Source organism: Hemitrygon akajei, chromosome 12 (genome assembly GCF_048418815.1).
Source record: "Hemitrygon akajei chromosome 12, sHemAka1.3, whole genome shotgun sequence".
Classification (NCBI taxonomy): domain Eukaryota; kingdom Metazoa; phylum Chordata; class Chondrichthyes; order Myliobatiformes; family Dasyatidae; genus Hemitrygon; species Hemitrygon akajei.
The window spans coordinates 70,347,106-70,359,383 of record NC_133135.1 but is presented as its reverse complement, the minus strand read 5'-3'; the positions used below and the strand labels follow the sequence as shown (position 1 = coordinate 70,359,383).

At 38.9% G+C, this 12,278-nt stretch overlaps 1 protein-coding gene across 14 annotated transcripts in view; it reads left to right on the top strand.

The window, feature by feature from the left end:
- nr5a2 (nuclear receptor subfamily 5, group A, member 2) overlaps positions 1–12,278 on the top strand; it is a 188,432-nt gene that overhangs the window by 14,889 nt on the left and 161,265 nt on the right. For all 14 annotated transcript variants that reach the window (XM_073063442.1, XM_073063438.1, XM_073063439.1 and 11 more), the window contains one exon: positions 946–1,592. In XM_073063442.1, the coding sequence (XP_072919543.1) occupies positions 946–1,592 (647 nt within the window). The remainder of the gene's footprint in view (positions 1–945; positions 1,593–12,278) is intronic.

Genomic DNA, 12,278 nt, shown 5'->3' with positions numbered 1-12,278 from the left:
GAGATGATTAAAATGACTCCCAAGGCATTTTTTGAATTGGATTTGTTTTAATTATTTTTAATTCCGGGGATATTAGAATATACTAGATTGAACCAGGACTCGCATTGAGCTTTTTTTTTTTCGCATGGAAAATATTACAGTGGTGCATTGCTACTGCATATCACTATTTAAAGGCAAGGAGGAGGAAACAGGCAGAAATACAAATGTCATATTGTAAGGAGCTGAAACAGAAATTTAAAAAATAGGCACAAGAAAATAGAAAAAAGTAATGCATTTATAAAAGATAAATTAAAAGTTTGAAAGGAACCCCTAATGCAACCTCTGCAAAAAGCAACCTTTTTTTATTTTAAAGTATTTCTTTTACCCACGCACAGGAAATTTAAGATCATTTAAATGCAGATAAGCTCTGTAAACTGATTTCTAAGGAAGAAGCCTCCATCAACATTGAAACATAAGAGACTGATTAATATATTTTATACACAGTTCCTTCGTGCCACTGTGCCTTACTACTATTTTGCCTCCATGTTGATCAGTACATTTCATACTTATAGACACACCTATGCAGTCACGACTGTGTCTGATCTGTTGAGTTGAAATCCATTCTTCCATATAATAAACTGCAAACTGTGCTGAAGCGTAGTCTAAAGCACAGATTTTCTATGGTATAAAAATTAATATTTTGATCAAAAATGATCAGCCTGTTAATGGTAAAGTACCACTCCAGCCAGAGAGTATTAAATTTGCATTCTGTAAATTGGAATACACGAACTGTAGCCTGTAACCGATGTTCTTGCATTGGTTTTAAAGTGTACAATATTTACTTCCTTACTTCTTTATTATTTTAGAGTAATGCTGTCTGAGAAACAATTCAAACACAGATCTTGTATTGCTTTTTCGGTCACCCAATAGATTGATTTTTTTCTTAATAAACTATGTATTCCACAGCTGTAAGAGCTGATCGCATGCGTGGAGGTCGAAACAAGTTCGGGCCAATGTACAAGAGGGACAGGGCTCTGAAACAGCAGAAGAAAGCTCTGATTAGAGCAAATGGACTTAAGCTAGAAGCCATGACTCAAGTGATGCAAACAATGCCGACAGACCTGACAATATCTTCTGCTATCCAGAACATCCATTCAGCTTCTAAAGGCCTACCTCTAAACCACCCTGCCTTGCCTCCAGCAGACTATGACCGAAGCCCATTCGTCACATCTCCAATTAGTATGGCGATGCCAACTCATGGCAGTCTGCAAGGCTATCAGACCTATAGTCCTTATCCAAGTCGTACTATCAAGTCAGAATATCCCGACCCTTATACTAGCTCGCCAGAATCTCTAATGGGCTACTCTTATATGGACACCTATCCATCCAGCTCTCCATCTAGTATCCCACATCTTATAGTGGAACTCTTGAAGTGTGAACCAGATGAACCGCAAGTGCAGGCGAAGATCCTGGCCTACCTGCAGCAAGAACAGGCAAGCAGGGGAAAACATGAAAAGCTCAACACGTTTGGGCTCATGTGTAAGATGGCAGATCAAACCCTGTTCTCTATTGTTGAATGGGCCCGAAGCAGTATATTCTTCAGAGAACTTAAGGTATGGCAATAATTTTGTACTGTTGATTGTATGTCAGTGCATCTGAGAGAAATAGAGATCTGAGGCAGCTATGATATAGTAACAGTGAAACATCCGCATTTTGATCAGGCAAAATTCTATTTCCAAGAAAGCCATTGTAGTAGATTTCCATCTGTGCCGTTTGGGTAGAAATGATCACCTTGGGCAAGATGCTGCATGGGAAATCTGGAGGCAAAGACTGAGCACCCTTCTAAATGAATGGAACAAAAATCCAAACGAATCAAAATATAAACAGCACACTTTCAATAAATCACATCTCCCTCAACCCTGCAGCACTAGTTTTCCACTCTGAGATTTATATCATGTACAGTGTGTATGGAATAGCTGAAACATGAAATTAATTTTACAGTTGTATGGTGATAAATTTATATTTGTTTGTTTGTTGCCACATCTACTTTTTACTATGGATATTAAGTGAGAAAATATATACATTCTATATTTTACATATTGTCTGCTATCATTCATATTAAAAATAGAATTTGCTTAAGTTAGCTATTAAAAGTCATTGCTTCAAAGTGCATAAACAAAATTAGGTGTAAGTTCACCACTAATATTCAGACTTCCATTACTTTTAAGAATAATGGACATAGATTTTATGTTTATAAGGAAAATGTTTTCTAATTAGGATGTTCATTTGAAAAACAAAATGTTCTGAAATGTCTGATTTTATATTTTGAGGATAACTTACCGTGAGAATTTCAATTGTGTAGTCCTGAAAAATTCTCAGTTCTGGCTACTTTATATTATTCATGACTGAAGAAAAATACATTTGAAAAACTGGCATTTCGATATTTTCTACTTTTTGTGCAGAATTGTAGTGCGTGAGCAAGACATTCTGTGTGTGGTCAACATTATATTTAGTAAACCTTGGAAGTTGTGATCTTTCGTTCGATTCACTGCCTATGACTCAGGTCTAACTACAAAAGGAAATCTCCCTAGTTGGCTGCAGAAAGATTGCCACATTAAAATAGCTGTCATGAATGATCAGACTTTCTGGAAAAATTAGCTGTGGATCCTTTTCAAAATAGTATGTGTTTAAGTAATGTACTAAAAGTGTTTGTACAGTATAGGTAGGTAAGGCTTGAATTTTTTGGGTCAGTTTGGGTGGAGGTCTTTATTTCCCCATTACTTTTGGTAAAATTCGGTTGCCAAAACAACTTGGCAACTGATTCAATTTGATAAGTTGCAACTAAATTAATAATAGCCACTAAATAACATCTGCATGTCCAAAGTCATCCATTGTCACTGCATTGTTACTAACCAGTTTTTTTTTAAACTACAGAATTACCAAGTCAGGTCTGAGACAAACCTACTTTATGTTCACAATGTAATTGGTCTGTAGTTTATGGACATTATCGCATCATAAAAGTATTAATAACACCAGGATTTATCATTGTAAAGAGCAAGAAACACATTTTTAAGTAGGTTTTCAGGAGTGCTTTTCAGTAATCATCAAGAAAAAATCTAAAACTTCAGATCCTACATGTGTACTGGTTATTTAAATCGTTCATTAAACCTCCTTGGGGCTAATCTTTTGGGGGAAGCACTGAACTATTATAGAATGCCACAAATGATAAGATACAGGCATCCTGGTTTTACAATACCATTAATTTTTATTTTCTTTGTTTTCAAAACAAAACAGGCTCTGGTTCATTATCACTCATTTTAATCAATATGTGTAACAAGAGAGCACATAAGGAAATTGCAACAGTACACAGCGGGTGTATTCTGGTGATTAATGACAGGCTAGCTGTAATTCCAGATCACACCAGAATTTAGGTATTTATATATCAAAGTACTACTTAAAAAGTTACAACCTAATGATGTTGGCCATGACTCAGGGTGTCATATCCTCAGTTTTGAGTCAGCAGCCAAAGGTTCAACTCCTCCAGAGGATCTCAAACACCTAATGTTCAGAGGGGACTACAAAGCAAAGTGGTGGAGTACTGTACTGTTTGTGGTGTTGCGTGGGGCTTTATCCTTTTGAAAATCAAAGGTCTTTGCTCGTTGTTGTACCAAGACTTAATTCTTTTAAATACTTGACAATTAAAGGCATTATTTGTCTCCTCCGTAGACCTGATACCCAAATGACCTTGTGACCCCTCATTGATAAAATTTCTTATTTACTGTCTAGTTTCTGATCACAAGTAACAAGAAAATTGCTACTGGATCGTATGATAAGTGCTGATCATCTTTTCAGTGAGGTATCATCCCCCAGTTATACAAGTTGGTTTATCATCTGTATAGTTTCCCTACAATAATGAAAAGCTCGAGTTCTTATTTCCCACTTGCACCAGCATTGAAAATATGAATAATAAATCACATTAAAGGCTAAAAGCAATGGACCTACTTATACAGAAGGAAACTGAGTTTTATCAAGAAGCATGGGGCAATAGTTCCAATACCTCAATCAATTCTCATTGCTGACCCCCATTAACGTGGGCCAGGCAAGATGCCAGAGCTACTTGTACAACTCCTGGACAGTTCATCACTTGGGAAGGAAGGAAATCTGGCCAGGAACAAACTCATATCAACCTCTAGCAGCCTATTAAAGGGAACAAGTGAAATAAAGTTGAGATGGCCAGCAAGAGAATAGCAGACTGCAATGGAAATGTTAAGAGGAGTCTGTTTAGTTAAACTGGTGCAAATGTATGGATAGAAAAATATAATTTTTCAGATGAACTCCACTTTAATTCACCCAAACCTTGCATAATATACAAACGGCTGCTTTCCAAGCTGCACTACCCAATGTTTAGCAGCAAGTCTAGAAAAAAATGGCAGCAACACTGACTGCAAAACGTCTTTGGGCCCCCGTGTTGCATCACCTGAGTCTGATATGAATATGTTCCATAGGTGCTCACCTGATTCAAACCGTTTTTCATTTGACTAATTAAATAAATCCAGCAGCTGTTTTTTTCTTTTGTCGATTCTGTCTCTAATACCCATAAGTCAACAACAACATGTTAAAAATTAGATTTCACACTCAACTTCGGGCTATTGAATTGCTCATTAGCTCACGAGTGAGCTACTTATCACTATTTTTATTATTATTACTTATAACTCAGCTGGCTACTTATTAAGGGAAATGTACAATCTGTGTGCAAGATATTATCAATGTCAGTTTTTCTCTGTTGACAAGTAACTTTAAGCTTCAAGTCTAACTAACTCCAGTCTGCTAAAAAAAAGACAATTACAGTTTATAATGAATGTTTTATACGTACAGTGCATGAGCATTTTTGGCAAGCTTTTAGTCACTGTGTGCTAAAGAATCGCCATGATTTGATCAAACTGAGATGGGCTAACAAAATTGACACCGATGAATTTCTTTCTGAATATGATCAAAAACCCTTTCCTGTAGCTCAATGTACAAGGACAGTCCTTTCTTGCTACTTACAAACAGTTTGATCCTATTTTCTTGCATTATTCCTACACTTGAGAAAACCCAGCAGCTCCCCGGACAAAATGCTGCTCTCTAGGGGTGTTTATGTGCTCTGATCAGTAAAGAGAAGTCAAATCACTTAAACCGTTAAAATGAACAATATTGTTTTTTAATGTGGCTTAGAATTATTTTTCTCCTTCATAACAGTGAGTATACTCACTCTTCCATTCCCAAATCACGCTTGGTGCATACTCATTGGGGTGATTTCCTAGTGTAACTGTTGTGGAATTCAGCAAATTCATTCACCAAGCTCAGTATTGGAAAGCAGGGGAATCATTGGCATAGGACTGAGAAAATTTCTGACTTCCATATTTGCTCAGGAGTCACAGACTCCCTAATAGATATTGGATGGTAAGTGCTCATGGTTCAGTATAGAACCACTAGCATTTCCCAGTAAATTTCAATCTATTAATGTTTCTGAGGTAGCTTTCTTCTTCATACCCTAACAAGTGAAAGTCTCCGATCTCCATCCTAGTGTTGGACAATGTAAACTGAGTGATATTAAACTGGCAGACTCATTGCCAATTTTTTGTAATTGTTAACCTCAAGGGAAAGAAAACAATCGGGAGTGATGTAGCACAATCTGGTGATTACCCTGTTAGACAAAGCCAAAATTTACCTTTTATAGTTCATAAGGTTGTCCAAGATATCATTTGACAGAGCCTTTGTTAATGGAAGTTGTTGCAATGGCCACCTCTGGTCTTATTGGCATGCTCATGTTAAGAGGTCTCTACTGTAGTCAGACCAAGAGGAAGCCTGAACACTATACCCATGGCTCTGTGACTTGGTATAGCTCAAATGCCATTTATAAAGTTGCTGGTGATACAACCATTGTTGGTAAAATCTCAGATGGAATTGCAAGGGCTCACAGGAGTGAGATAAATCAGCTTGTTGTCTCAGGAACGACCTTGCGCTCAATGCCAGTAAGATGAAATGATTGTGGACTTCAAGAAGGGTAAGATGAGGGTGCATGAACCAATCCACATAGAGAGATCAAAAGAGGAGAGAGTAAACAATTTCAAAATCCTACATGCCAATATCTCTGAGGATCTGACCTGGTACCAAAATATTGATGTAGCTATAAAGAAGACAAGATAATGGCTATATTTCATGGTCAGGAGATCTGGTTTGTTACCTAAAACACTCAAAAACTTCTATCAATGTATAGTGGAGAGCATTCTGACAGGCTGCGTCACTGTCTGGTATTGGGGGTGGGGGTGGTGGAGTGCTAACGCACAGAACTGTAAGAAGCTACAGAAAGTTGTATAATTACTCAGCTCTATCTTGGGTACTAGCCTCTGTAGTATCCAAGTCATCTTCAAGGAGCAGTGCCTCAGAAAGGGGGCTTCCATTATTAAGGACCCCCATCACCCAGGGCTTGCCCTCTTCTCACTGTTACTGTCAAGAAGGAGGTACAGAAGCCTGAAGGCACATACTGAACAAACAGCTTCTGCAATACGATTTCTAAATGGATATTATTTCTGTTTTGCACTCTTTTAAATCTAACTATTTAATATACATATATATACCTACTGTAATTGATTTACTTATTTACTAATTTCTATATTATCATCTATTGCATTGTACTGCTGCTGCAAAGTTCACAAATTTCACCATGAAACTGGACACCAAACTTCGAAGCTTTTCCTTTCCCCAAACCAAGCCTCATAACAGCAATTATGTACTCAGCGTGAACAGTTGTACTTTTATGGCAGCCAAACAGTATCAGTCAGCAAACACAAAGTACACTGCAGATGCTGGGGTCAAAGCAACACGTACAACAAGCTGGAGGAACTCAGCAGGTCGGGCGGCGTCTGTGGAAACGAGCAGTCACCGTTTCGGGCCCAGACCCTTCGTATCAGTCAGCAACCTGGTGCCATTGATTCACTTGCCACCCTCAGATGAAACAATTCCTTTGACGTTGCTTCCTTTTCGGATGCAGTACGTGCTCCCAGATCTCTGACCGGCGTGAAACAGAGTGACAAAGAGTGCTTGCTTTTCATTTTAAGTATTGATAGGTGGGAATTGGCAATGAAAAGTGTCAAGCTTATTAGAACAGCTTTTGATACTTTGTTCAGTGAACACCACCAGTGATAAAGATTTGTAATTTTGTTCATGATTCTATTTCCTGCTCCTTCTGGACTTGCCTGGTCCAGATTTTGAACCCAAATGACTGGACTGTGCAAAACTCTTGGGCACATATAGCTAGGGTACCTAACCCTTCTGCATAATGCTGTATCTGTCAATGTGAAGTGGAGAGCTAAATCTGGCAGGAGCAAAGGACGTTGGGAATGGTGAGGGTAGAGCAACGTGGGAGGGGAGGGGTGTGGTTAAGTGGCAGAGAAGAAGTGCTATGGGCAGGAGTTGGCACAGGTGCAAAAACACCCAGTCCGAGACACTAGGCAAAGTCATTTGATTCCAAACAAGTGCTTTATTCATCATTACAGAATGTCACTCTGGTGCTTTCTGCTCTCTCTCCTCTCCCTTCCCTTTTTCCCAACTATGATTCCCCTCTCCCTGTTCCCTTCCCACTCTCAGTCTACAATAGAGACCCATATCAGAATCAGGTTTATCATCATTCACATACGTCATGAAATTCGTTTTTTTCTTGTGGCAGCAGTACAGTGCAATACATAAAATTACAACAGTACTGTGTAAAAGTCTTAGGCACCCAGCTATATATATGTGCCTAATACTTTTGCACAGTACTGTAATTCTGTGACATATTGAATTAGGCACATCAATATATGGAGATAGATTTCCTGATGATATTAGGTGTATGGCCGCATTGCGTTGGTTTACACAGGACACCGAGAGAAGGTGTGGAGCTTAACATATTATGATAGGAGCAGACAAGAGAAAATCTGCAAATGCTGGAAATCCAAGCAACACGCACAAAATGCTGGAGGAACTTAACAGGCCAGGCAGCATCTATGAAAAAGAGTATAGTCGACGTCTTGGGCCAAGACCCTTCACCACTCTGACTCCTCATCTTTTTTCCCAGTCCTGATTGAGAGTCTCGGCCCGAAACGTCGACTGTACTCTTTCCCATTGATGCCGCCTGGCCTGCTGAGTTCCTGCAGCATTTTGTGTGTGATGGAGCAGCATTGAAGAGGGCAGTTTTCTTCTTCAAGAAAACCTGCTTCACCAATTAGTGATACTGATGTACAGCTAGCATTTAAACTTGTGTTCCCTCTTCTCAAATGCTGTGATTCCTCCACTGTATGCAAGGAACTGAAAAGGAGTACAATAATATCACGTATTGGCTCTTTGTCACGTGACAAAATAATGCAGCATGTTATCTGGTCACCACACAGCCTAGAAGAATTGCTTTTAACTTACCAGCACTTGGATTCAATGCTGCTCAGAATTAGCATCATCCTCTCTTACCAAATTTTCTTCTGACACTTGGGTTGGATATTAAATCTGCTTACACAAATAATTTAAAACATTTTCTACTTTGAAGATTTTTTTTACCATTGCCCCTCTACTGCCATGATAAGGCCACACTCAGGTTGGAGGAGCAACACCTCATATTCCATCTGGAACACCAATTTCTCTAACCTGGCAATTTCTCCTTCCTTCCTCTTCTTCCTTTTTCCATTCCCCATTCCGGTTCCCCTCCTGTCCCCCTTCTCTTCGCCTCACTTGGCCATCATCTCTCTCTGGTGCCTCTCCTCCTTTCCTTTCTTCCATAGTCCACTTTCCTTTCCTTCTCTTCCTTCCCTTCACTGCTTCTACCTACCACCACCCAGCTTTTTACTTAACCCACCGTTCCCCAACCTTGTTTCATCCATTACCTGTCAGCTTATGTTCTCTACCCAATGAAGCAGTGGAGGCTACCTCATTAAGTATATTTAAGACAAGGTTAGATAGATTTTTGCATAGTAGGGGAATTAAGGGCTATGGGGAAAAGGCAGGTAGGGGGAGATGTCCATGGCCAGATCAGCTGTGATCTTATTGAATGACGGAGCAGGATCAACAGGGCAGATGGCCTACTCCTGCTCCTATTTCTTATGTTCATATACTCCTTCCCCTCCCCCTACCTTCTTAGGCTGGCCTCTTCGGCTTTCCTTTCCATTCCTCATTAAGGCTCTCAGCCCAAAATGCTGACTATTTATTCCCTTCCGTAGATGCTGCCTGACTTGCTGAGTTCCTCCAGCATTTTGTGCATGTTGCTCAAGATTTCCAGTATCTGCAGAATCTCTCGTGTTTATTTTTTCCATTATAATTTTTGCAGGACTGAAATTAATAACATTCTTACAACATAATTGTATGTGTGAACTGGTAATATTTCATTGAAGGAACCGTATATTTGGCACCTGAGTGACTGGAAAAAACAACTGCATATCTGATTCAAACATCTACTTGAGGGAGTATAGTGTTAACAGTGCATGCAGTGAAAAGAAGTACAAATTAAACAGTGTGAATTCAATGTCAGATCTACAATGGGAAGAAAAATAAAAAAAGGAAGAGAGACTGGATTAAAAAAAGAGAAAAGAGGCAGCAGGAAGAATCTTTCTTTATTTGATTTCAATGTTTTATAATCCCTAGCATTCAAATCTGAAGGAATGAGACTCTGCAGTAGTTAATTTTTAGTACCAGTGATTATCTGAAAGTAATTATCGCCAATTTCATTGTTCAAAGTATATGCTATCTGAAGTGGACAAGGCAATTTTCAGCAATGAGATGCGCTCACATTAGTGTGTAGATTGTGCACCTTCACTACGGTTGATTCGCTCCTTTGGCAAGGCAGAGAGCAAGGTGCCATTTTCTCAAAAACAATGGCTTCTGACTCAGTAAATTTTGGATTTCACAATAAGCCGCTAATTTGTCCTCCTCTGAAATCGCTGCAGGATTTGAGCATGAATACTACCAAGTGCCATTAGGCTCGCCACTATTTTGACAAGAAAACATGTCTCATTAAATTCATGGTGCATTTCGTGCCTCCCTATGTGGACAAGTGCGGTCCTACCTGCTCCCAGGCTGAGGGGGAGCTCCATGATTTCTAGGGTGCCAGATTCACGGGCTATAGCATCATGTCATGAGCTCTGCAAGCCTGTGCATCTGTATTCATTAATTGTTGTCTTATCGAGACTCATTAAGCCCTTCTGCTTTCTGTCTAATCTTGTCAAGTTGGTTTTGACTGGCATGGGTTTTCTGCGTACTCTGATTATTTAAAGCAGATTCCCAATGAGCGTTTATGGTCCTTTGTGTTTCAAGAATAATTCTTCTGGCAGTGTCACATGGTCGAGCCACCAATGTTCTGTTGTAATTCCTATGAATAAACTCTTGTTTCTGTCGCTACATGGGAGTGTGTCGTTCCTCCACATCTAAGATCAGTGGTTAGTCAGAGCGCAGTGTGACACTTCATTTATGCTCTTCTGAGGCAATTTTCATTAACTTGACCTGCTATTGTCAAAATCTCAATAGAACTACTGAGGCCTCCTATTTTCCACTTTGCTGTCATTATTATAGTGCAAGACTGCTGATCTCAAACCTGTCCTTCTAGTTATTCTTACATAGCTCTATGATAACCTATAATTTACAAAATAGTCTTATTTTACATTCTCCAATATTATAGGGGAGATGTATATAATGTTATAATAGTACTTAGGTCAGTGACAACCCAATTGTGTCGCAGATAATTAATTGGCTTTCTTAAAGTAGACATCAGGAAAGTACAGCATTGTTAATGGTCTTATCGCTACAGGTAACTCAGCTTTCTTATGCCCTGGAACTCACTTTGGGAACCATCCCATGCACCTTCCTACCTGCATTCCATCTCTTGAAAGCCTTTCTGCTGCTACAACCTGTAGATATTGATCCAAATTCACTTTAACTTTTAGCAATATTGGAATCGGAACTTGAAGGTTAAAACAGGACTTCAGAGACTTAGCAACTCTTTTCCTGTGAACCACATGGTCACAATTCTGTGTTGGGGGGTCTAACGTAAACATGGGTTGTTGGAGCCTTAAATCTATTTGGCAGTTCTGAAAGTGTACAATTAGGAGATCTTATAAAAAAAGATCTTGAATTTCAGGAAGGGAAAATAACACCTTTTACCATAAAGTATACAACATATGAGAGAAAACTTGTAAAAATCTACATTTAAAAATCACGTCAAATCTTGAACTGTGAAAACACTTTAGACATTGCGCTAGTGTTTGTCTGTTGAAAATGCTTGTAAATTCATACATAAAGGGGGATATTTTATAAAAAGAAAGTGAAAAGATGCCAGCTGGCTGGTTCTAGAATCCAGTAAGCTCCTCTGTAGGCTGACTGCTTCCTGAACTGAATGGCTTTCTGGGAGTCTGGCTGAAACCATCTGTTCCATGGACATAAACCAACAAAGTAGAAACAGCCAAGCAGCTAAGCTATAATTGTTACACTTATTTGTATTCTTTGCACATTATTTATGGAAGCTCCAATTGGTTTCTCTTTGGTTCTTTTAACTGGAATTCCAAGGACTGCATTCTACATAAAACTACACTGATAAAGAGAATGTACAATTCTCCTTCTGTTACAGCATCTTAGGATGTGCAAACAGACACACTGTGTGTTCTTCCTGCACATTTGTTATGATATGACAGCATCGTTGGACTAGAGAAGCAAGGAAAATTTATGACACAAAAGGGGGCCACTTGGCCAATTGTATCTGTGCTGGTCAAGAAGGGCTCACCTTTTTGTGCCAGGTCTATTGTCTTACAAGTAACAGCTCTTCAGGTATTCTTTTAAGTGCTGTTTAAATGTACAAATCGTTCAACTTCTGCCATCTTTTCAGACAGTGAGTCCCAGATCTCTACCATCCTCTGAGTAAAAAATAGTTGTCTTCTCCCCATTTATCCTTCTAATTTACATCATATTTGATGATGATTAACGTCATTAGAATTGTTCATCATCCTGTAATGTTCTGGTGCTCTCTGCTGGCTTGGAGAAACATTAAATGGGTGATCATCAAACCAACTTTAAAAATTAGAATTGCATCCTTCAAAGTGCAAAAATTACAAGGCATTTGGGCTGTGCAAATAGGAGACACTGCTGACAATTACAATGGGGTTAGTAAACAAAAGATTTCAGATTTTAAGATTGTTGACCAAAGATCCAAAGGGGAAATGAGACATTTTGATTTTACACAGTGGTTTGGAATGGACATTGTTAGTAGAAGGTGGTTTAATATTAATATTCCAAAGGGAATTGGATAATTT